We start from the raw sequence: 27,349 nt of genomic DNA on the forward strand, positions 1-27,349 counted from the left end.
CTTCATCCTCAATTTGTGGCATGTTGGAAGGGGTGGGTGGAAGTCTGGGTCAGTATGGGCTTTTCTCTTTCGTGGTATGGGCAGACCACTTCCATGGTGGATGGCCTCTCCAGAGCAAGTGTCCCAAAAGAGCCAGGCAGGAGCCCCATGGCCTTTCTGACATAGCCAGGGCATTCAGTATCACCTCCACCACATTCTTCTGGCTACCAGCAAGTCAAACGACCACATAGATTCAAGCAGAGGCAAACTGGACTTCACCTCTTGGTGGGAGCATGGCAAGGTCACATTGTAGAAGAACACGTGGGATGGGAGATGTGGTGGGAAACATCTTCGGAAAACAATCTGCCACCACATTAAATAGAAGAATGATAATAAAGAGTTATAAGCTAAGTGGAAGATTTCCACAGGGTCCCTGGTTAATCACGTCACTTAAGTGCTAAGAGTTTCCTCTACCTTTAATTTGACATGTCTTTTATTGGCCCCAAAAGCTGTCCTTTTGCATAATGAAGTCAAATAAAATTCTGTCCTGGGATTTCAGGCTCCATACTCATTACCTGCTACCTAAGAGACTTTACCTTCTCCCTCTATCAACAAATTTCTACACAGACTTTGTTTCACCCTGAGACAGATTTCATGGCATCCCACAGATGGTGCCCTCGGCCGCCACACTTGCTGGGCCCTGGAAGAGTCTGTGTCCTCTCTGTGAGCTCTCTCCTGAGATTCGGGGAGTCAGGCAGATGGTTCCTGTGATCCCCACAGCCTTCATTCTCTTCCTGCATGTGTGCATGTGGAAATACCCTACATGTGGGTCTTATTTTGGCATGTTGGATACCTCCCTAGAAAATGTTTCTGCAGTTGACCGAAGTGGATTTTAACATCCTTGGAAATCCTCATAGACCAGACCTTCATGCTGTCAGTTCATAGTCATTGCTGCACACAGATCCCCACACGTCCTTGTGCATTTGAAGGCCCACATAAGTAACATGAAAAGGTGATAATTTGTGATGGTGTCATCTGGGCAAATAAAGCCTATTTGCAATTACAGTGTGGTTTCTAAAACTCTTGAAATCTAATATTTAAAAAAAAAAGCAACACAAAAACTACATGGTGAATAAGTTGTTAATGTGAAGAGTTTCGAAAAGTAATTGTTTGCTTTTCCTCTCAAGTGTGAAGATGGCTTTCTCCAGTCACTTCCTGCTTATCTTTCAGTATTCGGCTCAAACGTCACCTCATTCAAGTAACCAGGTCATATTTCCCTGTTATACAAATTCCTGGTACCTTGTTCTTCTTAACACTGGCCGCGAGTGTTATGTGATGGAATGGTTTTTAGGTAATTCAGTAATTCACCGTTGATTATCTCCTGCCTCTGCCCCATGGCACCTGACTAACTCATTATGTGCCTCATGCCTACTACAATGCCTGACCACTGATAGGCTTTCAGCTAAGGTTCACTGCACAGTTGAAGAATGGGAAGCAATCTTAACTTTTTAGATGGAGATGGATCATATCATGCTAAGGACCAGACTCTGCGAGACTTGCCTTTTCCATAGCATGCCGGGAGGAAGTGGTCACAGATAAGGACCCAAGCCTTCTCCAGCCCCTCTCACGGTACCTACACACTGTGACAGTAGGAAGCACATTATTTCGTACATTTTGGAGGAGATTTTGACATTCCTGCAAAACATTTCAGTTTTTCACCTAGAGAATAGGATGGATTTCCTCCTTCTCGCTTTCTGTTTCTGAGGCAGCGTCTTCATTTGGCTAGCAGCCTCTTTTACAAAAAGGTGTGTGAGGGGATTATGAGGGACTTGGGGCACTCTTTCCTCCATCACTCTTAGTTTGAAATGTAGCCACTGGGCTGTCCTTGTGGATGAATCAGTGCCCTGTTGGACACCTGCAAACTTTCTCCTGGCTGTAACCCAAGTGTTGAGGGCCATTGCATTAAAACCTAGAGGAGATTTTATATGTTTAGCACAGTGGACCCATTTTTCCCTAACTCTAACCACCACTAAATGGCACTCTTTTCTCAGTGGCAGCAAAACAGAGCCGACGCAACATGGAAACTGCAATTGGGAAGTTGGCATACAGCTCTTGTTTATATCCAGCTCAGGCTGGACTGTTATCACTGCTGTTATCAGTACCTAACAAGTCAGAAATAACTGATCTCCAAGGAGTGTGCGTACTTTCACCTTCTCTGTCAACATGAACTTTAAGGTGCTAAATAAGTCATATGCTTAAAAAGAAGCTTGGTGGAAATATCATAGTCACTCAGAGGCCTGGAATATTTCTCTAAAAGGCACATCACGCATTTCACATTCAAAGCCTGCTCATTCATTCATTTATTCATTCATTCATCCAGTGGGTCTTTGTGGAGCAGATACCGTGGTCCAGGTGCTGGGGGCACAGTGCTAAATATGAGAGAAGAATCCTCCCTGCCCTCAGGTGACCTGTCCATTTTATGAGAGAGGAAAGAGAGCACAGAGTTTTAGGATTTGTTAAAGTTCTTATGATATTAGCAATGAAATCAGGTATGTTATACCTTAAAATAGTTGGTGTATTGGCTACATATGTCTTTTTAGCAGAGTTGCTTGAAGTTTTGGAATAATTTAAGCCCCCTTCATTTAATTTTGCCTGAATTATAGGAACCTATCTAAAATGTATTTTTCCCAGATTGTACATTTTCCTCAGTTCCCCACTATGCTTCAAGTGCTGGACCACAAGCAACATTTTGGGGTCTAGGTCATTTCCAAATAAAACTTCTGTTGAAGTCACACTGTGCTTCCTCTGCCCTGCTACACACTGCACAGGCTTCAAAACTGTAGTGGGTCTGTTTGAAAAGCTTGTTCCGGAGAAGATGAGACAAAGCACAGATGCATAAATGAAATGGAATGATTGACCATGGTAGCTTCTAGAGAAGAGAGATATGCATGGTCTTGCATTCTGTCTCTGGAAGTATTTTATCCACAATTCTGTGGTATTGAGATTCAGAGTAGTCCAGAGTTAGTAATCTCAATTCTCAATTCTGTGGTATTGAGATTCAGAGTAGTCCAGAGTTAGCCTCATGTTAGGTCTTCATCAAGCTACAACTGGTCAGAGTATTGCTGTGAACCTTCTTTTTAACATAAGTGATGGAAAGAAAGAGACCGTATGTTCTTATAAATGGTGTTGGAAACCATAGACCGTGTAAATGTAGTGTGTGTGTTCTGTTCACCGGTCACTAGATGAGGCATTTCACAAGACATCTTTCCTTGGGAGTCCAAGCCATGGAAAACTAGACTCTCAGGATTGGAATGGGACTTAATTATCTTCTGTCTTGTTTCCTTCTAGTGCAGAACCACAATTTCAGTATCTACTTGAATGTTTCAGTGGATGGATCCTCACCAATGTGAGTGAGAATAGACACAAAAATACCCAGAATTTTATACACTTTTACAAAACATATTTTCTCATTAAAATTTCATAGCAACCTTGCTTGTTCTTTTTAGAATAGCACTAGTTATTGGAAAGTGTTCTTTATATGAACTAGAACTTTCTTTTTTGTAACATCTCACTTATGTCCTGGAGACTTAACTCCCTATAGATAAGCAGAATAAGCTTATTTTATCTGGTAATAACCATAATAACATCTTTCATATTATAACTTCTCCAGTATTAAAATTTTTTTAATGTTTATTTATTTTTGAGAGAAAGAAGGAGCGGGGTGGAGAGAATGAGAGGAAGGGGCAGAGAGAGGAAGACACAGATCTGAAGCAGGCTTAGAGCCTGATGTGGGGCTCAAACCCACGAATTGTGAGCCTATGACCTGAGCTGAAGTCAGATGCTCAACCTACAAGCCACCCAGTCACCCCTAACTTCTCCAGTATTTGAAGGCACTGTCATGTTTTCTTTTTCCAATATTTTTTCTCTTTACTCATCAATTTAATTTTGCCTTTTTAAAAACCCAAGTCTTACATATTCTTTTACCTATTTCTTGTAGGACCTGCTTGCAGATTACCCAGCAACTTGGTCCCATCTCTCTGATACGATTTTACTATCATCTTTAAACTGTGGTTCTAGGCTGACCGGTGTGTTGCACAGTGAGATTCTTGGTTATCTTCATCAGGACATTTTCTTCAGGTTAACAGGAGATTTTGCAGCTTAGACTTCAGAGTATGGACTATGGGATCAGCCAGATCACTAATTAAACTGTAGCTCTGCCCTTAGCTGTGTGACTTTGAACAAGTTACCTCGCCTTTCAGTGTGAGCTTTGGTTCTCTCATTTAAAACGTGGGAATCATAATAATTATGAAGTAGTTTTGTTGAGACATATGGGTATCTCCTCCTGTTACCATTACTAACAACAACAATGATAATATAGCTCAAGAACTTTGATGTGTGCCAAGCACATCGCACTGTTCACTTATATTAAGCTTTTCACTCTCTTGGCTTCTCTTCCATATTGGTTTTAAGTCTGGTCTCTGTTATCCTGGTTCCTGAAGAACCAGTGGTTCTTCAACTTAGCTGCATTTCAGAATCACCTGCAGAGCATTAGGAAATTCCAGTTCTAAGGCTGTATTTAAGAAACTAATTAGTATATATTTCTGGGAATGAAGACTAAGCACCACTATCTTTTAAAACGTTAACATTTTTTCATATGCAGCTAACTTTGAGAATCATTGCTGTAGAATGTTAGAGAATCAAGGATATAATACTTCCTGTTTCAACATCTGCTGTATTAGCCAGATTAAGTAATACTTACAGCTGTAACAAACCCACAGATCTTGGTAGCTTAGCACCATGAGGATTTCTCACTAACCCACGTTCAGTGTGGATGTTTCCAGTTGTCAGGAGGACTTCTGACATGGAAACCAAACTCATACCATTTTGTTTTCACTCTCCTTTGATTCTTAGTGTTCTTTCTAAAAAGTCATAGTATGAGTCAGGGCTCTGCAGAGAAATGGAACCAATAGGGTGCGTGCATGAGAACACACACACACATACATACACACACACACACACACACACACACACACACACACACACACATTTATAGAGAGATTTATTTTAAGGAGTTGGGTCACACAATTAAGACAGTTGTCAAGTCTAAAATATTCAGAGTGGGATGACAAGCTTGAGATCCACAGAAAGGCTGATGCTGTAGAATTCTCTCTTGCCCAGAGGAGGCCACTCTTTTGTTCTGTTCAGGCCTTGGACTGATTGGATGAGGCCTATCCATACTATGGAGGGTAATCTGCTTCACTCAGAGTGTACCAATTTAAATGTAAATGTCTTCCCAAAATACTCTCCCAGAAACATCTAGAATAATTTTTTTTAAGATGATTGTGTTCTTATTATGTAAATATGCAATTTGGGATATCATGTCTTACCATTTTGATACACATATCCTTTTGTTTTTAATTTTTTTTAACGTTTATTTATTTTTGAGAGAGAGAGAGACAGAGCATGAACGGGGGAGGGTCAGAGAGAGAGGGAGACACAGAATCTGAAACGAGCTCCAGGCTCTGAGCTGTCAGCACAGAGCCCGACACGGGGCTCGAACTCACGGATCGTGAGATCATGACCTGAGCCGAAGTCGGACGCTTAACCGACTGAGCCACCCAGGCGCCCCTAGAATAATTTTTGACCACATAGCTGGGCATCGTGGCCCAGCCAAGTCAGCACATAAAATTAACCATTATAATCATGCATGAGTAGTTTTTATTAATCAGGCCTGGATGTGGTGTTTATCATGTCTGTTCATACTCCACTGGCTAGAACTCAGTCAGAGCACTACAACCAAACATAGGAAGGCAGGAAAATCTGGTTGAGGTGTGTGCTCAGGAAGGGAGAAAATGGATAGCTACCTGGCCAGTCTTTGCTGCTTTTGCATTTAAGAAATAAAAAAATAAATATTTTTTCACCAATAGAGGATGAGTTCTTCTTTCTTCTTTCAGTGAAATGTGGAACATTGTGTTTGTATAATTTTTTTAGCTTTGCTTCATTTCTTCATTTTATTTCATTATAACCTCACTTCCTAATATAAAGAGTATTAACAATATTAATGATATTGATAATCACACTGTTAACACAGGAAGAGTCCACCTGTCCCAAGATTTAGAATGATCTTCCTGATACATCAGTAGGACTCCTAAACAGCTAACCACGGCACATAGTTAGAACATCTGTCTCTATTCCAATATTTTCTTTCCTTTGGCTGTAATTTGAGGGGCATTTACCCCCTTTCCTACTTAAAAAAAGAAGAGGAGGGAGGGCAAGAGGAAAGAAAAATAATTTTCTCTAGGGAATGTACTCTACTATCAAAGGAGCTTAACCCTGATTACACATCAGAAATGACTGGTGAGTTTTAAGAACATTCTGTGTCTGGATCTCATATCCAGACATTTTAATTTAATTGGTCTTAAAAAGAAAAGATCCCTAGGTGAATGTGACTGGAAGTAAGAATTCTTTAGGCTAAGAGTTGCTTCTTTTCAAAATTCCATTCATTGTCAGGATTAAAATATTTTATGTATAAAGTCTTTTTCACTAAGCAGCCTAACAAAACGAAGCAGTCCATATAGCAGCGAGGTGAAAAAAATTGATGACAGAATCTCTGAAGTAGAAACGTATTTCTTATTTACATATCAGGTTAGAGATTAGCAAGTGTCCTTGGCATGGGATTTAAAGGCTTCCTGTGATGTAATATACAACACGTAAAAGATGTGCACTGTCATGTGTATGGTGATATGACATGGAGGAAGCACAGAACAAGTCAGCTTCTTCTTTTATTGGCCTGGTCATTCCAACTGGTGGCTTTAACATTCAGCTACACCAATATCGAAGAATTGGGGAAAGTTTGGACATAAGTATTTTCATTTTTATTTTAACTTTTATAACAGGAGTATTGTATGAATAGAGGTATGTGTGCAGTGGGCAGGGGAAACAAAACAGTCCGTTCCCCTTCTGCCCGAAAATTTGGCCTTCACTTATCTTCCAGTTGTTTCCCTGGAAACATATAAAGATGGTTTGGGTCAACTTTGTTACTAGGCAACATTGTAAAATTGACCCCTGATTAGTAATATACTCGGACAGGGAGACCTATAAATGCCTGGCTGGAAGCCATAATTTTGATTCTAGATGATGACTCAAGTAATCAACATGTTTTTTGGGGGGTTCCGGGAAGCTACGTTTATAGAGTAATTTTAAAAAGATGTGAGGCATGTGATTTCTACGCTGAGATACCTCTCAAACCTGCCAGATGTGAACCTTGTAACTGCTGATAACTGGGTGTCCAGCTATAAGGCCTCCCCCAGGAAGAACACTTGATGTCTTCATACTGGCAAGCTGTATCTCCTGTCCCAAAGCTTCTAGTCCGTGTTTCTCAAAATGTGGTTTGCCAGTCCAGCATCATTATTATCCCCAGGAAACTGGTTAAAAATTCAAATTCTGGGTCTTACCTAAGGACTACTGAATTAGAGACCCAGGTGGAAGGGGAGGGTTGGGGAGCAGCAATGTGTTTTAATGATCCTTCCAGGTGATTCTGACGCATGCTCAAGTTTGAGAACAATTGCTCCAGGGGGACTTGATGCTCAGTCTGAGGCCTCTGGGTCTGAGTGTTTCCTTGAACCTATAACAGTGTCTTCTCTGGTGGGCACTGTGCATTAACTAGATGTGAAAGCGTGTCAGGGGACCGCGCTTGTCTTCCCAGTGGGTTAGAAGTGGTTTTAGCATTTACTGAGGATGTACTTTGGCCTATATGTTATAGGTCATAATATAGATAAAATTCCTATTTGTGGCAACACTCAGTGGGAGTCAATTTGACCCATTAAATCCCATTTTCTCTAAAGCAAAAGCTGTCACCTGAAGAAGGAGCAGAGAGGAAGTATGAAAAAAGATACTTGAGACTCTTGAAGGAAACACATTTGTGCCCTTTCCTCATTAGAATCTATCAGAACCTGAGGGTGAAGAAGAGTGTCATTGAAGGATACACACACACACACACACACACACACACACACACACGGGCACACATGGTCACATACATACAAATGCATTTATCCATTTACCTATTTATATATTTTACCAAGTATTCTCGTATGATTCTTTCTTTTTATTAATGCCTCAAAAGATAGAAAGGAATAGCCAGCTAAATGGTTAGTTAGCTTTGCTCTTTTGAATTTTAGAACCTGCAAAATCAATTGAAGTCCATCTGAGAGCTTATCCTGCATTAGAGAATTCTTGATTACCATTTTCCGTATTACCTTTTTGTGTCAAGTTGAAATAATCTTGAGTCTGAAGGGCTCTGGTTTGAGAGGAATGTAATTAGCCTAGGCTTAACATGTATGTTCATTAAATGAATAATTGGTGCCCATCATGTGATTGGAAAACCCTTTAAATTTAATTGGAACCTTAAGTTTTGCAAGTAAGTCACTTGGAAATGTAAAAGGAGAATTTTTAAAGTGCATTTAGGAGGCTTTTGTTGGCACTGAGTGGATTTGCAGTCTCAATGGGGTCTCATGCTGATCCCACTATGGGGTCTTTGAAATCATTTGGGTTTTAATTGAAGGGAGGTTTTGTTAATGGAGTGAACTGGCATGATAAGTTTGCAATACAAATTTGCCTTTGGACTCTTACTTCCTGTATTACATAGAGACTCATAGTTTTAAGTAATAGTCCAACTCTATTAGTCTACTCAGGCTGCCATAACAGAATACCAGAGACCTGGTAGCTTAAACATTTGTTTTCTCACAGTTCTAGAGGCTAGAAGTCTATGATCAAGGTCCCAGTAAATCCAGTGTCTGATAAGGGCTCTCTTCCTGGCTTGTAGGCCTTCTCACTGTGTCTTCACATGGCCTTTCCTTGTGCCTTCTCCTGGGCATGGATGGGAAGGAAGAAGAGCTTTCTGAGATCTGTTCTTATAGGACACCAGTTCTGCTGGATCAGGGTCCCAACCTATGACCTCATTTAACCTTAGTTACTTCCTTAGAGGCTTCATTTCCAAAAATAGCCACACTGGGGTTACAGCTTCACTAATGAATTTTGGGAGCACAAACATCCAGTTTTTAATACCAACTCAACTGAAAATGTCTTAAGGACAATTAGAAGATTAAAATAACTGAAAGTTCAGATATACCTTCCAGAGCTTCAGGATTCTGGTTTAAATGAAGTTATTAGGACTCTTAGAAATATAGTATTTCTAAGCATTGGTTTTTATTCTCAGACTCTCCCTAAGAGTTGGCAGGATGGCCACCACTGGTTCTAAGTTTACGTTCTACCCTCAACATCAGTGAAAGAAAGGTTCCCTTTACCAATTGTTTTGTTCATATTCCCAGGATTATATCTCTTTCAATTTATTTGGGCCTCAAGCTCATTCCTAAATCAATTACATTGATCAGGAGGCCAATTTCTCAGACCTGGGTTATGTGGCTAGAGCTAGGTTTGGGGCAGACATGTCCAATAGCATAGATGGAGAATAAAGGAGAAGTTACACAGAGGAAACATTATGTTACTGGGGAAAGGAGAACCCATCCTTGTCAGTGGAAATAACATCCCCACTATACTTTCTCGGTAGAGTGGACCTTCGCCCAGAAAACCACATCTCCCTTCTCACAAATATGGCTGGTAGTGACAAGATCCTGTCTCATTTGGTTTGTATTTTTTTTCTGAAAATGAGTTGGACTTAGAATGAATTCACTATTTGAAGGTTTAATTATAGTAAGTTATCATCCAATCAGGTGTTCTTTAAGTCTATAGAATTAAACTGGCCATGTCTTCTTTTCTTTCTTCTTTTTTTAAAGTTCAGTGAGGTTCTCAACTCTTCAAATGATGTGGGTATAATTCTAATTTAATTGGTATAATTCTCTACTGTTCTGTTCAACATTCTTATGTCTCTAACATGTGTGAACATTGATGCTTTTCCCTTCAAGTACTTTGGAAAAGTGAAGTTCAGTTATCTTATGAATTTTATTTTCTGTATATTAGCTTCACTTAATTTATAAATTTGTGAATTATAATGCAGTCTATTCTTTCAAGTAGATGAGCTGAAAGATGAGGGATTGTAATTATGCCAGTTTTAGGAGGGTGCTTTCTTTTCCTACTAGGGATTTAAAAGTGCATTATCTTCCTCACTCATATGAGAGACAAAAGGCTCAGGCATTGGAGAACAGCCTACTGATGTGCAAGATATGATAATGGTTATGAAATGGAAGATGTAACAATGGTTATGACTGTACTCATGTGCACTGGTGGGTAGAAGGCATAGTTAAGGTATTCCCATGAGAGAGTTTATAGTCCAGTCTGGGAGGCAGTCCACTCAACTGAAATGCAAAGCCATCTCAGTTTTCTGGGGTCGGGGAGAGGGGGAGGCTAGTGTGGAAATCGTGTGCCCTGAAGTAACTCTGAATTAGCTTTATGAACCTATACAAGTCACCTAAAATTTCTGAGCTTTAGTTTCCTCAGTTGTAAACTTACAATAATAGAACCTACCTCATTGGGCCTGTCATGAGAATTAAAGAAGTTCATATATGTTAAAATTATAAAAGAAATAGGGCACAGAGTAAATACTGTTATTATTATTTGTAGAGAGAGGCACATAGCCTTATCTATTTATTTAAAAATTATGGGGCCGCCTGGGTGGCTTGGTCGGTTAAGCATCCGACTTCGGCTCAGGTCACGATCTCGCAGTCGGTGGGTTTGAGCCCCGCGTCGGGCTCTGTGCTGACAGCTCAGAGCCTGGAGCCTGTTTCAGATTCTGTGTCTCCCTCTCTCTGTGACCCTCCCCTGTTCATGCTCTGTCTCTCTCTGTCTCAAAAATAAATAAACGTTAAAAAAAAAATTTTTTAAAAAAGAAAAAAAAAATTATGGGGCACCTGGGTGGCTCAGTCAGTTGGAGCGTCTGACTTTGGCCCAGGTCATGATCCAGCACTTCGTGGGTTCGAGCCCCTTGTTGGGCTCTGTGCTGACACACTTAGAGCCGGGAGCCTGCTTCAAATTCTGTCTCCCTCTCTCTCTGCCCCTCCCCCACTCTGTCTCTCTGTCTCCCAAAAAATAAATAAACATTAAAAAAATTATTTAAAAATCATTTTGTTCAACATAACAACACATGTTTAAAAATTCAACTGAGACACACTGGTCTTCATAATTGCAGAAAGGCTTGTGTAAAACTAACCCTTGTGCTGATAACAATTATAAAGCCTGGAAACATTTTTTTTTTTTTTAATTCTCATCACTGGAAAACAATCAAAAGCAGACAGGCGTTGAGGGCATCCAACCCTTCAAATAAGGGAACTGGCATTGGTCAAGTCAACATTTGTAAACGTTTTCCTTCAGGAGCACTTTCCAAACCGCATTTCATGGGTGGCTAGACCTGAGGCAGAAAGTTAAAGTCCTATCAGCCTGGGGAGCCATAAACATCAAAAGAGGTTGGAATGGCCGGGATAGCTGGAAGTTGAAGAAAGAAATGCCAGAAAAGAGAGATAGAAGGAGGAGCTGCAAAATACAATGTAAACTCCCATCAAGTCCTTGCTTGACCCCTGAACTGCACATGTGCTGGTTGAGTCTCCAGAGAACCCAAGGAGAAAGCACCAGCTGGAAGCTGAAAGAGTTTAGCAGGGATTTCAGCTGCTTTCTGTTACTAACAGCTTTGAAATTTGAGTCCTGTCAGGTTAGAGAATGTTGATAAACTTGTTTCAACTTCCCATTAAAAACTTCTACATTCTGCCCTTAGGAATAAATGTTATGTATCCAGACTGAGATATTTGCTCTAAGACTATAGACATTAAAAATAGGTATATACTCCTGAAACATGAAATCAGATTTCACCTTGGTCAAGATGATTCACCAGTAGTTTAACTGCCTACTGGTACAAAAGTCAGTACTCTTAGGAGGGAGACAACAAACTCTAAGATGTTACACTGAAACATTGACAATGTACTAAACAATCAAAAATTACTAGACCTAGCCAAGAAGAAAATACTTTTATAGAAACAGACCCACAAATAGTACTGATATTGCAATTAGCAGACAACTACTTTAAATTAACTATCATAAATATGTAAAGAGTCTACCAGAGATGATAGAGATAATCATAAAGAAGTGGGGGGTTCAAGGCAAAAATAAAAATGTAAAAAAAAGCAAACCAAATAGAAATATAAGAACTGAAAAATATGAAAGCTGAAATTAATATATATATATATATATATATATATATATATATATACACACATGGGATGAGATTAACAGCAGACTAGACACAGCAGAAGAAGCAATGTATTGGGTGACAAATCAGTAGAAATCACCTAAAATGAGACACAAAAAGAAGATTAAAAATAAACAATTTCGGGGCGCCTGGGTGGCTCAGTCGGTTAAGCGGCCGACTTCGGCCCAGGTCATGATCTCGCGGTCCGTGAGTTCGAGCCCCGCGTCGGGCTCTGGGCTGACAGCTCAGGGCCTGGAGCCTGTTTCAGATTCTGTGTCTCCCTCTCTCTGACCCTCCCCGGTTCATGCTTTGTCTCTCTCTGTCTCAAAAATAAATAAACGCTAAAAAAAAATTTTTAAAAATAAAAAAAAAAATAAACAATTTCACAGTGATCTGAAGGACAGTATTCAACTGTCTAACACACTTTATAGTCTTTGACAGAGAGAAGAGAGAAAATGAAGAAGAAAATATTGGTGAGGAAACTTTGGCAGAAAATTTTGCAAGTTTGGTATAAAACAGTTTTCCACCAGTCCAAGAATTTTGGTCAGTGACAGAATGAAAACCACATCCAGACATGTCTGCTGAAATCCAAAGGTTAAAAGGAAATCTTAAAGTCAGAGGAAAAAGAAGCATATTCCTGGATAAAAGTGATAAGAATCTTCTAAGATAGCTGATGTGTTGTTGTCAACAGTTGAGACCACACTGAAATGGAATGATACCTTTCAAGTGCTGGGGAAAAAGTCTGTGAATTATAAAATTATATATTATAAAATTATGTATTAAATTATATATATTAAATATATATATTAAAATCATATATTAAAAAAGGCCATATTTGGGATGCCTGGGTGGCTTAGTCAGTTAAGCGTCTGACTTGGGCTCAGGTCATGATCTCCCGGATTGTGAATTGAAGCCCCACATCAGGCTCTCTGCTGTCAGTGAGGAGCCCACTTCAGATCCTCTGTCTCCCTCTCTCAAAAATAAACATTAAAAAAAAAAAAGAAACAAGATCATATTTGTGAAAAACTAATTATCAGATAAATAAAATTGAGAATTTCTTTCTGGCATGTCTACAGTAAACTGATGTAAACTCCCCTCTGCAATACCAGTTAGGCTAAAATTGAGTTCTTCAAGCTAAAAGGAAATGATACCAAATGGAAACTTGGACCCACAGCAAAGAAAGAAAAGCAAAGGGCATTGTTGATATGTGCATAAATAAAAGACTTTTTTAGTTTCTTTTAAAAATTTCTTTAAGTCAGGGTGCCTGGGTGGCTCAGTAGGTTAAGCGTCCGACTTCGGCTCAGGTCATGATCTCACAGTTCTTGAGTTTGAGCCCTGCATCAGGCTCTGTGCTGATAGCTGACAGCCTGGAACCTGCTTCGGATTCTGTGTCTCCCTCTCTCTCTGCTCCTCCCCCACTCATGCTCTGTCTCTCTCTGTCTCTCAAAAATAAATAAACATTAAAGAAATTAAAAAAAATAAAAATTACTTAAAGTCAACTGATGTTCATACCTAAGTTAATAACAGTGTATCGTGGAGTTTTTATAACATGGGGAAGAGTGCTTTAAACCATAGCAAAAGGATTGAGTGGTCTGTAAATGGAATTACACTATCCACAGGCCCTTACATTAAATATCAAGTGATGTAACATTAATCCCAGGCGTAAACTGCGATAAGAATGCATATCCTAATCACTATGGCAGCACTGGAAGACAGGCACAAAGAGGAATACCAACGTTTTCAGTAGTGATTTTGAGCGTGACCATAAGGGAGGTGGATGTTGACTAGTTCCTATACAGACATCAATTAAATTTTCCTGTTTCCATTCCTGTGGCTCACTTTCACCTTCTGTCATATGTGGTTTAATTTTACATGAGTGGCAACAGCCTGAATCAGACAACTTGATGTGACTTTGGGATTCGCTCAGATTTGTATGCGAGGAGCATAAAGTAATGATCGGAGCAGAAGGCATTTCAGTGCTTAACCACCGCAAGTGAGATTCATGGTTGGTAATTTAACATCTGATGCCCAAGGTCATGCTTGCAAACAAGACATTATGTATCAATGAGTCCTCATCCTTCAGAAACATTTTGATAGATAAATAACACAGCACTGTAAATGTGTTCCCAATAAGCATCAGTGCAGAGCCCAAAGCCTGTGTCTGAAGGTCACCAGCAGGCTGTCAATACTTGAGGATAAATAGGAAAACAAAAACCAGTAAGGATCAGCCCATTTTCTCAGTGACTGATTTTAGGGGCTTTGTGAGAAGACAAGTTACCGAGGAAATGGGAGCTGTGACCCACAGAGCAGTAGGAGGCAGATTATGAGGGACACCTGTGACCTGGGACACAAAGCCAGTCCTGCAACCACATCTGCTTATTCCAGGGCAGGTCATTCATTAGACAGAATGCAGGAAACACACCGCTGATGAGCGGGGGGAACTTGGGCAAAGTGCCCAAGTTCTGAAGGGAGACCTCGATTTCTTCAACTGAAATCAGAGGTGGGTCTGAATGATTTCTGAGGTCCCTGTGATTTGGATTCAGTGCTACAGTCAGATGCAGGAGCTTCCTTCACTGAGCCTGGCTTTTCCTCAAACTCGCCCACCCGTGGTAGCATCAGATTCAGCTTTTATCCCACTGGCAGGACCGGCTACATAATTTGTGAGGTCTTGTGCAAAATAAAAATGCAAGTCCCCTTATTCAAATACTAATGAGAATTTCAAGACAGAGACAGCAAAGCATTAAATCAAACATATGACCCTTCTAAGCATTGAGACCTGTGACTGCCTGGGTCACCTGTCCAGGAAGCCATCTGTGCTCTATGGGATTTGGCTGTGAACACTTAGTAGGGATACAGAATATCCCAAGTGACAAATATACAAGTATTACAAATTTGATGTTGGAACATTTATAAACTGTAATTATATGTACCTGCCTCCTCATAGTACAAATTTCATACCTGACATATTAGAGAAATGACGATCATGGTTGAGCGTAATCATCGTAGACTGAGTTAACAACTAATACTGATGTTGCTTTTCCAATACCTTATTTTTAGAGCAGCTTTAGACACAGCAAAATCAAGTGGAAGGTACAGAGATTTACCACATAGCCCCACCCCTACACATGCATAGCTATCTCCATTATCAACCTCCCCCACCAGAGTGGTACATTTGTTACAATTGATGAGCCCACACTGACACATCATCATCACCCAAAGTCCACAGTTGATATTAGGGTTCACCTTTGGTGGTGTGTATTTTTTGGATTTAGACAAATTTATAATGATATGTATCCATCATTATAGCATCACAGAGTAGTTTCACTGACCTAAAAACTCTCTGTGCTGCACACATTTCTTCCTTCTTTCCTCTTAATCCCTGGTGGCCACTGATCTTTTCACTGTCTCCATAGTTTTGCCTTTCTCAAAATGTCATGGAATTGTCATCATACAGCATGTTGCCTTTTCACGTTGGCTTCTTTCACTTAGTAATATGCACTTAAGTTTCTTTTGTGTCTTTTCATGACTTGATAGATCATTTCTTCTCAGCACTGAATAATTTTCCATTGTCTGGATCTACAGTAGTTTATGTATCCATCCACTTGCTGAAGGATATGTTGGTTGCTTCCAAGGTTTGGCAATTATGGATAAGGCTATGCCACTGACTATACATGTCAGTGTGCAGGCTTTTGTATGGATGAGTTTTCAGTTCCTTTGGATAAGTATCAAGGAGAGCAACTGTTGGATTGTATTGTGAGAGTGTTTAATTTTGCAAAAAACAGCCAAACTATCTTCCGAAGTGGCCGTATCAATTTGCATTCCTACCAGCGATGAAAGAGAGCTCCTATTGCCGCACATCTTCTCCAGCATTTGGTATGAGTGTTCTGGATTCTGGTCATTCTGATAGGTGCACAGTAGTATCTCGTTGTTGTTTTATCTTGCGTTGCCTGATGGCATATATACCAGAGGCATCTCTTCATGTGTTTATTTGCCATCTGCATGTCCTCTTTGGTGAGATGTTTGTTCGGGTCTTTGGCCCATTTTTTAAAATTAAAAAAAAAAAAATTTTTAACATTTATTCATTTTTGAGAGTGAGAGAGACAGAGCGTGAGTGGGGGAAGGGCAAAGAGAGAGGGAGACACAGAATCAGAAGCAGACTCTAGGCTCTAAGCTGTCAGCACAGAGCCTGAAGCGGGGCTCGAACTCACAGGCTGTGAGATTGTGACCTGAGCCAAAGTCAGATGCTTAACTGACTGAGCCACCCAGGCGCCCCTAAATTTTGTTTTAATGTTTATTTATTTTTGAGAGAGAGAGACACAGAGTGAGAGTGGGGGAGGGGCAGAAAGAGAGGGAGACACAGAGTCTGAAGCAAGCTCCAGGCTCTGAGCTGTCAGCACAGAGCCTGACTCAGGGCTCAAACCGACGAACAGTGAGATCAGACCTGAGCTGAAGTCGGACCCTCAACCAACTGAGCCCCCCAGGCGCCCCGGCCCATTTTTTTAAAAAACTGGGTTGTTTTCGTTTTGTTCCATTTTACGAGTTCTTTGCATATTTTTGAAAATAATCCTTTATCAGATGTTTCTTTTGCAAATATTTTCTCTCAGGGTTTGGCTTGTCTTCTCATTTTCTTGACATTGATTTTTGCAGAGTAGAAAATTATAATTTTAGTGAAGCCCAGCTTATCAATTCTTTTGTTCACAGATTTTTCCTTTTGTGTCATTGCCGGACCCGAAGTCATCTAGATTTTCTCCTAGGTTACCTTCTAGGAGTTTTATAGTGATACTGATTTCTTATTCTTGTATAACTTGTTACTGTTACACAGAACACTTTTCATCTAACACAAGTATATTAGATTCTTAGAATTCTGTGAACAATACAGTTATTTTTTGGATTAAGAAACGGAGGCACTGAGACACAACAATTTCTCCCCCCCCTCCTTTTTTTATTCACTCTTGGTCCAGATTTCCTTCTATGACACTGTTATAGCCCATTACATTATCACCATGAACTAAAGCTTGGTGGGGCGTAATGCCACTTTCGTTTGGACAGTTCCAACTGGGGTAGGTGCAATTTCATGTGGCAGATTGATTTCACTGCTTTGTATAAAATAGTGCTGGTACAGCAGCCTAAGAACCTAGCCTCCATTCAACAAATTCTCATGAGTACCAACTCTATGCTGGAGTAGCCTTGGCTGCAAAGTCTATTCTGATTTCTTCTTTTGTCAAGTGCAGAAGAGACCTACCTGTGAATGGCTTTGGCCGCCACTGCTTTGTGTTTCTTGCTATTGAGGTAAAGTGATGGGGTCTTTGTGAAGTTCAGAGACTGCTAAACTTTACAGTGAAGTTGCCATTTCAGGAATGAGATGGCATGGTTCCCAAATAACTTTAAAACTATTATTTGCTTGATACTATATTATGCTGCCTTTTATTTCATGGTGGAATGTGAGGTGGATAGAGGAGGATAGCCTAGTGACTTAATACATAACGTTGGGACTTTGAATTCTAGCTCTGTCACTTACTGTGTGACCTTGGCTTAACCTCTCTGTGCCACTAAAATATTAGAAAATATTTGTACCAATTAAAAAAAGATTATATATACTCCCTAAAAAATAGATAATAATTATTTTTTAGAAGGAGGTGAAAAACTTGATGGAAAATGTTCTAAGAGTGATTTTGTCAACAACTTGATGATACCCAGCAATGGGGATGAGCCAGGGTGAACAATGTTCAAAACGGGGATCTAGTGAGATCACAGAAATGGGAGGAAAATGACAAAGCCAGAATTTAGGGGAAAATGACAATAGTAAGGGAACTAACAACAAACAACAAATAAGCAAACCAAAACTAAAACCAAAACCAAAACCAAAAATTCCTGAACTAAACTTCAGAAAGGTAAATTCAGTCAAATCAGATTATATGAGAAAATAAAAAGTAAAATCTTTAATCCAATTAATTTATTTACCTGGCACATGCGTTATACTGAAAGGCACTTTAAAACAAATGCAAAATGGGTTCAGCAGTAGTTGAAAGCAAATACAGTTAAGGTAATCTGTGGCTAAATTCAAATTCAGATGGTGACAGTTTGGCTTTAGGTCAGTTCACTCTTGAAATATCTATTTGTTTCAAAACAATAGGTGATAGTTCTTTCAACATAGCTATTTCTATTCAGGGGGAAGTAAGCTGTAAACTTATAAATGAGGCATGATCCCTGCCTCTGGCTAGTTGGGCATATAAAAGTCAGTAAGTATTGCATTTAATTAGAACAGTTAGAAGTTCAGATAGAGAAGTCTTCTTAAAGGACTTTTAGTTTGGTTATCATAATTTACCATTTGCCTGGGATTTACTTATGCTGATGTGTTACCAAAATAGTATCTACAGTTGATTGTGTTAGAATCACAGAGTAAAGATCCCTGGTAGTCACTTGGTTCCGTCATCTGGTGTCCACAGCTCTTATGTTGTCAGTGAGGTATGATTCCCATCTTACGAAGTCCCACTAGAAAGCTTTTTGTGGAGCTCATATTTATTTTCTTTTGCATCTAATCCTTGTTCTTTGTAATTTGGGAAACTGAGAGCAAATAGTCTACGTAATATACTGCCATGATTCTCATGACTGGCCTCTGAAACTGCACAGCCCATGTCTAAAGCAACCGCTTGGGTTTGAGGATTCCCACAAGCTACGATGTTCCTCTCCTCTTTCTGTTCTTTGGATACAAATTCACCGGTCTTTTCCACTTACTTTTTTCTTTCAAAGTTGTTGCTTTTCTCAGAGCCCAGAACAGAATACAACAATTTAAGTGCAGTCTGATGTCATGGATTCTCTTGTTCTGGGCACCATTCTTTAATAATACCTAAGATAACACTAATACTAATACGATTGACAATCACATTACGCTATTGATTAATTTTCAGTTACTTTATGTCTTTGTGTCTCAGTTTCTTCACCTGTAGAATGAGGATACTGATACTTCAAGGGTGTTGTACAGATTAAATGAGTTAATAATACATTTTAAATGATGAGAACAGTGCCCAGTACATGGTAAAGCCTTGATAAATGTTAGCTGCTATTACTGTCATGATTATTATTACTGTTATTAATAGTCAATTAAAACTCCTAAGTTGTAATCATATTGATGTTCAATCACATTCTGCCCTTTCATTCCTGTAGAGTTTTTGTTTCATTTTTAAGATAATTTTGGGGTTTACTAAATACCATCTTGTTAAAATTTCATTATGTCCTCTTATCTGGACCAAGATGCTCCTGCCCAATTCATGCTGTGTTCCTCTGAGCTGTGTGTTATTTCACAGATGATAAGTGTGTCATCTGTGTGCCCCAGGTTGTCAAGTCACTGCTGAAAGTGTCAGATTGGACAGTGCCTCACACAGTGCCCTGCCATGGACCACCAGGTTGACACCGATTTAATAATTAGTTTTCTATGGGGCTAGATGCTTGATAGGTAAAAAGCCACAGAATTTTTATTATTATCATTATAGGTAAAAAGCCACAGAATTATCATTCAGCCTGTATGCTGTAAGAAATGGGTTCCGCACTCGGGACATGGTGTTGGTGAAGATAGGCTCTCTGCCTTCAGAGAAGCTTCTGTCCTGCCTGAGTGTTTACAGGTTTCCAACGCTGGCTCCAAGGCCTCTCAGCAAGTTCTTTCACTGTCTGGTAATGTTAAAACAATCAAGGGTCCCCTTACCATTCCTGAAGATCTCTCTGCTAATTGTTTTTAAATCTCTCAAGGTTTCCTCCCTTTGTTTGCCAGACCACATAGGCTGATTGGAAAAGAACAAGAGTATTGCAGTGTTATGAAGATTTTCAGGATCTTTTTTCTGGTTTTGACATGGGGCTGGGGAGGGACAGAGGGGTGGAATAGGGAAGGCATGGTGGTATACCTTTCACCTGCAATGTTTCTCTGTTATGGCAGAGGAAGCTGCATAGGGACAGGGCCAACTGGGAAGGGTGAGGATTAAAATTAAACCAGCTCATTGAGATGCTCATTGTCACTGAGGCGGCAAGTCTGAGACAGGTGCTGGGAGAAAATTCAGTCTGTCAGGAAACACACACACACACACAGCAGACAGAATCAGAGCCCTTTGTCTATCTTACAGCAACAGAATCCCATTGTGGTTTGCAAATGTCTCCAGGTTCATGACATCACTAAGCCTGTTGCAGCAATCCCATTCTGATGGCCAGTGTTTGGCTCAGACATGGGCATGAGATGCATGGTATGGGGCAAGGGCTAAATCAGAAGAATTATTCCTCATTTTTTATTTTAGAGAAAAAACAGAAGGCAACGATAATAGGGGTTCTACTTAAAACCTTGAAAGAGTCAGTCTACTTTCTAATCTACCTTTCTCCCCCAGTGGCAGCAATTCACTGAACCTTCCACTTGAGTGTAGTTTATGGCCAGTTAGCTGCTTCTGTTTGTTAGAGATACAGCAGAATGAGATATAAAATTGTAAAACACTTTTACATCTCACTTGATTATTTTGGTGGGTTCAGCTAATGAACCCTTTTGAATGAGTCTGTCATAACTTTTTTGCTATTACTTTTTAAATTTCATTCCCAGCAGTTATCACAGGCTGAAATTTTCTTGCTTGTTCTGTCTCCTCCAGCTAGGTGTGAGCTGCATAAAGACAGTGACTTTGTCTGTCTCATATTCCAATCCCTGGTTATATAGGTGCTTGATAAATATTCACTAAGTGAACAATTGAATTTTGTAGATGTCTCTGTGACATCAACATGTAAACTATACACACACATTTTTAAGTATACACTCTGTTCCTGGAACAATGGTGGGAAAAAAAAATACATGCATGTTTCTTAACTTGTAGAAAAGTGGAAAGGAAAGAGAGGAAGGAGGGAGAGAAAGGAAGAGGAAGAAAAGAGAGTGGGTCACTTTGGGCTGCCATATTAAATACCGTAGACTGGGTGGCTTAAACAGCAGAACACTATTTCTCACATTTCCAGAGACTGGGCTATCTAAGATAAAGGTGCTGGCCAGTTGGTTTCCTAGTAAGGCCTCTTCCTAGTTTGAAAATGGCTGATTTTTCACTGTTCTCCCATCGCCTTTTCTTATTATCATACTGGGCATTAAGTCTTCAACATATGAAGTTGGGATTGGGGGAGGGGCACACAGATATTTAATCCCTAAGAGAAAGAAAAAGAGCGAGAAGAGGAAGAAAAGAAAGAAAGAAAGAAAAGAAAGAAAGGAAGAAGGAGGGAAAGAAAGAGATATCAGACAGCATTAAGTGCTATGGAGACAGTTAAGATTCAGCCATGTAACATGACTGGAGATTATGTTAAATAGGCTGGACACATGACCTCTCCAAGGCAGTAACATTTAAATAAAGATCGACAGGGTAAAGGTGATGAATAAGAGAGTTCCAAGCAGGGGCGCCTGGGTGGCTCAGTCGGTCAAGCGTCCGACTTCGGCTCAGGGCATGATCTCGCGGTCCGCGAGTTCGAGCCCCGCGTCGGGCTCTGGGCTGATGGCTCGGAGCCTGGAGCCTGCTTCCGATTCTGTGTCTCCCTCTCTCTCTGCCCCTCCCCCGTCCATGCTCTGTCTCTGTCTCAAAAATAAATAAAAACGTTAAAAAAAAAAAAAAGAAAAAAAAAAAAAGAGTTCCAAGCAGAATGATAGGCAGTCCACAGGTCCTGAGGAGGAAGTGGCTCAGTGTAGTTGAAGAACTGAAGACCAGTGGGATGAGTGTGGTAAGAGAAAAAGGTGGTGATAAGGGATTAAGACTGAGCACACAGATGGGAATTTCATGTAACATAGATTTTTAAGTCAAAGTAAGAAATTTCTAATTTATGCTGAGAGTATGGGAAGCCAATGAGAAGTTTTTAGAAGAGAGGTGAAACCATCCGATTAGGTTTTTAGAAGTTCATTCTTGGGTCATGTGGAAAATGGATTGCAGGTGGGTAACAGTGGCAACAGAAGACCAGTTAAGAAGCTGGTGTATGAGTTCGTTCCTTAATAATGGTGTGTGGTACCAGGGAGAATGGAAAGAAATCGATGTCCCTCAGGTGTGTTTGGGGGTGAGTAAAGTGAATTCGCTAATGAGTTAGACATGGGGATATGAATACAGAAATTACAGCCAGGATTTTCAGCTTGAGCTGTTATGCCCAGAATTCGTGATCCCCAAAGACCACCAGGGAGCGGAGTCTGATTATGTTTTTAAATCTCTCAAGGTTTCCTCCTCTTTTGCAAAAGCAAAAGAGCCTTTATTCGAGCTAGCTCGAGCTCAATCCCCTACCTGCACCGACACAGCGGTGAGATACCGGAGAGAGCGAGTTTCAAAAGCACAAAGGTTTTATTGGGGTCTAGGGGCAGTTGGTGAGGTAATGGCTGTGGCCTCAGCCGATTGGCTGGGGAAGGGTCGTGGCCTCGGCCGATTGGCTGGGGAAGGGTCAGAGTCCTGTTTGGGAAGTTTGAACGGGTGAGTGGGAGGTTACTCAAGGGGAGGAGGTGTGGTCAAGGTGGAGGACACAGAACAAGATGGGAGTTGGCCAACGTAGGTCCGCCCTTTCATTCCCCCCTTGTCATGTAGCTTACGGACCCAACCATGGGACCGGCTGCATTTATGGTGACAAGGGGAACAGAGTTTGGAGGTTTACACAAAGCTCTGGGAACCAAGTGTCCCTGGGGTGGCTCTGGGAGGTCTGATTAAGTATTGTCCCCGAGCTGGTGTCTGTGATCTGCCAGGTGATGTTTTGGGGGGCGTGGGGACTCCCAGCAGCATGAGCAATGACAAGCAGAGTTAACAGAGTTACCAATATTAGGTGGGTCGAATGCTCTGTAGCTTGAGCTTGAGCGGGTTGTGTTGGTCCCGACTGATGGCCCATCGTGTGACAAAGGCCTTCCGGATTGAGGAGGGGTCCGCTGGCCGAACGTGGGTGTGATGGACCCAGGTCGTGATGCCGTCAATTTGACAGCGGTGGGGGTTGTCAGCACAACGATGTAGGGTCCCTTCCAGCATGGCTCGAGGGTCTCTCGGTGGTGCCTCTTGATGTAGATCCAGTCTCCCGGCCTGTACTGATGAGGTGTCGGGGTCGGGCCAGCCTCGTAGATGGCACGGAGGCGCGGCCAAATGTCCTCGTGCACCCTCTGGAGCCCTCTCAAGGAAAGAAAAAGTTCTTGATCTTTAAACTCAGCAAGAAGTTCAGCTCGAAGGTTGGGAATAATAGGGGGTGGCCTGCCAAACATGATCTCATGGGGAGTAAAGCCCAAGGTGTAAGGAGTGTTCCTAACCCGGTAAAGGGCATACAGTAGGAGAGTCACCCAGTCCCTGCCAGTCTCCATGGTTAATTTGTTAAGGGTCTCTTTTAGGGTTCTATTCATTCTTTCTACCTGTATTGAGCTCTGGGGCCCCCACTCCCTTGGCTACTGCCTGCATTACCTGCGAGATAAAAGCTGGTCCATTGTCTGATCCTATCATGGCAGGAAAACCATACCTGGGTAAGATGTCTTCTAGTAGCTTCTTAGCCACTGTCTGAGCCATTTCATGCTTGGTTGGGTATGCCTCCACCCAGCCAGAGAAGGTGTCTGTAAATACTAAAAGATATTTATAACCATACTTTCCTGGTTTGACTTCAGTGAAGTCGACTTCCCATTGGGCTCCCGGTCTGGTGCCTCTGAGCCTGGTTCCTTTTTTATTTGATGTGGCTCTCACGTTGGTGAGTTAGCAGGTCTTGCAGGCAGATACAACTTGCTCTATTTTGGTGTCCTGTTGGTGAATCTTGATTCTGGCATGTCGGATTAAGTCTTTTAATTTTCGGGCCCCCATGTGAGTAGACCGATGCATGTGCTCTAATATTGAGACTCCGAGCCGGTCTGGCAGCACGAGCTCCTTGTTAGGTGTATACCACCATCCCTTTATCTCCTGGGCCATGGGGAATTTCTTGATCCGCTGTAACTCCTCCTGTGTCCGTCTCGCACAAAGCTGCTGCCATCAGTGAACCAAGTAGCCTCGGCATCGGGGAGGGGCTGGTCGGTCAGGTCTGTCCAGAATCTATGTACTTGTTCCAGGATTCCCGCACAGTCATGTAGTGGAGCACCTAGGTCAGGGTCGGGCAGCAGGATTGCAGGATTGAGGACTGCACTGGGGTGGAATCGCACTCGTGGAGGGTTGAGTAGGAGGCTCTGGTAATGAGTCACATGTGTGTTGCTCATCCATCTATCAGGAGGCTGTTTCAGGACCCCTTCAATGGCGTGTGGGGTCGTGATCCAGATCTCCTGTCCTAGGGTCAGTTTGTCTGTGTTCTTGACTAGGAGTGCTGTCGCTGCAATAATTCTTAGGCGTGGCGGCCAGCCGGCAGCCACTGGGTCTAGTTTCTTGGACAGGTAAGCCACCGGGCAGTTCCAGGGGCCTAAGGCTTGAGTTAGAACCCCTTTTTCTATTCCCTTGTGTTTGTCTACAAAGAGGGGGAAGGGCTTCATAATGTCTGGTAGGCCCAGGGCTAGGGCACTTAGGAGGGCCTTATTTAACTGATTAAAGGCAGTTTCTTCTTTTTCAGCCCATTTAAATGTTTTCCCCTCTTTGGTAGCTTCATATAGGGGCCTGGCGATCTCAGCAAAACCTGGAACCCAGAGGCGGCAGTAGCCAGCTGATCCTAGGAATTCCCTTACTTCTCTTTGGGAGGTGGGAGTAGGGAGCTTTAGGACAGTTTTTTTTCTGGCATCTGATAACTGCCCCTGTCTGCCCTCCAGGATGTATCCCAGGTAACTTACCCTCTCCCTGCATATCTGAGCCTTCTTCGAGGATGCCCGGTACCCTAAGGCCCCCAGGGTAGCCAGCAGGTCCTGGGTCCCTCGCTCACAGTCTTTGGCTATGTCGGCAGCAATCAGGATGTCATCTATGTACTGTAGGTGAGGCCAGGGTGCTCCCTTCTGTACTCACCCAGGTCCTCGTGTAGTGCCTCGTCAAAGATGGTGGGTGAATTTTTGATTCCCTGAGGTAGCCGTGTCCAGCTGAGTTGCCCACTGTAGCCCTCCTCCAGATCATGCCACTCGAAGGCGAACAAGGGTTGGCTCTGGGGTGCCAGCGGCAGACTGAAGAAGGCGTCCTTTAAATCTAGTACAGTATACCAGACCCTGGAGGATGCCAAGGAGCTCAAGAGAGTATATGGGTTGGGAACAGTTGTGTGTATGTCCGGGACCCTCTTATTTACTTCCCGGAGGTCTTGTACCGGTCGGTAGTCATTTGTGTGAGGCTTTTTGACCGGCAGTAGGGGGGTGTTCCAGGGAGACTGGCAAGGAACTAGTACCCCTAAGCTTCGTAGTCTCCGGATGTGTGGCTGGATCCCCTTCTGGGCCTCCTGAGACATGGGGTATTGTTTGATCCTTACCAGACTCTCTCCTGGCTTGAGCTCTACCAGGATCAGGGTCCTGTGAGCGGCTAGTCCTATTCCCCCCTCCCCCCCGTCTCTGCCCAAACCGGGGGGAATTCTCGTAGCCATCTGTCTATATTATTCTCTCTCGGGAGTGCCTCCTGGTGGAGGAGGTATTCATCCTCCAGTTTCATGGTCAGGACCTGGATGGGGTGGCCCTTGCCATCGGTGACCTGAGGCCCCCCTTGTCTGAAAGTTATCTGAGCTCCAATCTTGGTGAGTAAGTCCCGTCCTAACAGCGGGTAGGGGCATTCTGGTATTACCATAAAGGAGTGGGATACCCGGCCCGTCCCCAAATCTACCGTTCTTCGGGTAGTCCATGAATACTGGCTCATACCAGTTGCCCCTTGTACCCAGGACTTCTTGCTGGCTAGTTTTCCTTGTGGGGTGCGGAGGACCGAATGTTGTGCTCCGGTGTCGACGAGGGAGTCAACAGGGGTCCCGTCCACTTTAAGAGTTACCCTGGGTTCGGGGAGAGGGTTCGGGGAGAGGGTCCGAACCTCAACTCCCCTAATCACTCAGTTCATCTAGCTCTAGGACTTTTACTCGATCAGTCTTGCTTCCCTTCCTGCCGGCCCTTTTCAGACAATCTCGGTCCCAATGCCCTATCTCCTTGCAGTATGTGCACTGATCTTTCTGCAGCCTTTGCTTCCCCCCCCTTGGTGGTTCCTTTACCTTTTCTTGTGTCGTCTGCCAGCTGCCGGCGACGGCAGTCTCGTTCCTCGGGGAAGTCAGCAGTGGTAGCTAGTAGTGTTCTGGCCAGGTCTCGAGTCTGCTTACTGCTGGCAGCCGCCACGGCACGAGCCTGCTTGTCCTCAGGAGGCTCCCGGTTATTATATACCTTTTCGGCTACCACCAGTAAGTCCTGCAGACTTTTTTCTCCTAGTCTATCTATTTTCTGTAATTTTCTCCTAATGTCTATGGCCGATTGGTTTACAAAGGCCATGATAACAGCTGCCTTGCTTTCCGGAGCCTCTGGATCCATGGGGGTGTAGGTACGGAATGCCTCCATGATCTGTTCTAAAAAGGCAGCCGGAGATTCATCTTTTCCCTGTTGTACATTTCCTACCTTGGCCAAATTGGTTGGCTTTCTAGCAGCCCTTCGGAGCCCCCCACCCATTAGAGTCTGGCGGTAGACCCGGAGCCTCTCCTTACCTTCTGCCGTGTTGAAATCCCACTGGGGCCGAGTTAAGGGGAAGGAGGCATCTATCTGAGCCTGGTTGGTGGTGGGATTCCCGTCTGCGCCCGGAACTAGTTGTCGGGCCCCATTGAGGATTCATTCTCTTTCCTCAGTCGTGAACAGGACCTGCAAAAGCTGCTGGCAATCGTCCCACGTGAGCTGATGGGTAAAAAGAACAGAGTCTAATAAATCAATAAGCCCTGCCGGTTTCTCGGAAAACTTAGGATTCTGAGCTTTCCAATTGTAGAGGTCACTAGTGGCGAAAGGCCAATAGTGATGGGGCTGATTCCCCTCCGCGTCTGGGGGTCCGGTGTCTCGCAGGGGCAGAATAGTGGAATCGGCGGCAGAGGCAGATTGATTGCTCCCTCTGAGCCCTTTGTCTGGTAAAGAGCGGGCTTCCCACTGGAGCGTTTGTGCCTCCCGTTCTCGGAACAGCATCTGCCTCCCCCGGAGGGGGAGGATGGTGTTCTTCCGGCATCCTAGGGGGGTTATACAGGGGAGGAACAATTAATTCTTCTTCAGTACCCCCCCCCCCCCCCGTAGGACAAGGTAGAGGGGTGCTGAAGGCTGGGTAAGACTTTTCTTGTTTTCCTTCTTCTCTG

The 27,349-nt window shown here is 42.5% G+C and overlaps 2 protein-coding genes across 10 annotated transcripts in view; one reads left to right on the top strand and one right to left on the bottom strand.

Moving 5' to 3' along the window:
• Window positions 1–27,349, top strand: part of RGS7 (regulator of G protein signaling 7) — a 516,651-nt gene that overhangs the window by 127,124 nt on the left and 362,178 nt on the right. The gene's annotated exons all lie outside the window — the stretch shown is intronic.
• LOC131496076 (uncharacterized) lies at window positions 22,381–27,105 on the bottom strand. 2 transcript variants are annotated; one of them, XM_058701261.1, is made up of 2 exons: window positions 26,723–27,105; window positions 22,381–23,293 (listed from the first exon to the last, which is right to left on the bottom strand). In XM_058701261.1, exons 1-2 carry the CDS (start codon window positions 26,845–26,847, stop codon window positions 22,957–22,959), a joined length of 462 nt encoding a protein of 153 aa, XP_058557244.1. In that variant the 5' UTR covers window positions 26,848–27,105; the 3' UTR covers window positions 22,381–22,956. The 2 variants fall into 2 exon arrangements, with proteins under 2 accessions (XP_058557244.1, XP_058557243.1); XM_058701260.1 differs by having other exon boundaries at window positions 22,381–25,271; window positions 26,723–27,101.

The sequence above is a fragment of the Neofelis nebulosa genome, chromosome 15 (genome assembly GCF_028018385.1).
Source record: "Neofelis nebulosa isolate mNeoNeb1 chromosome 15, mNeoNeb1.pri, whole genome shotgun sequence".
Classification (NCBI taxonomy): domain Eukaryota; kingdom Metazoa; phylum Chordata; class Mammalia; order Carnivora; family Felidae; genus Neofelis; species Neofelis nebulosa.

What these genes read in the sequence shown, in the direction of transcription:
- LOC131496076 (XM_058701260.1), bottom strand. Translation starts at nt 23,519, where the DNA reads ATGAATAGAACCCTAAAAGAGACCCTTAACAAATTAACCATGGAGACT.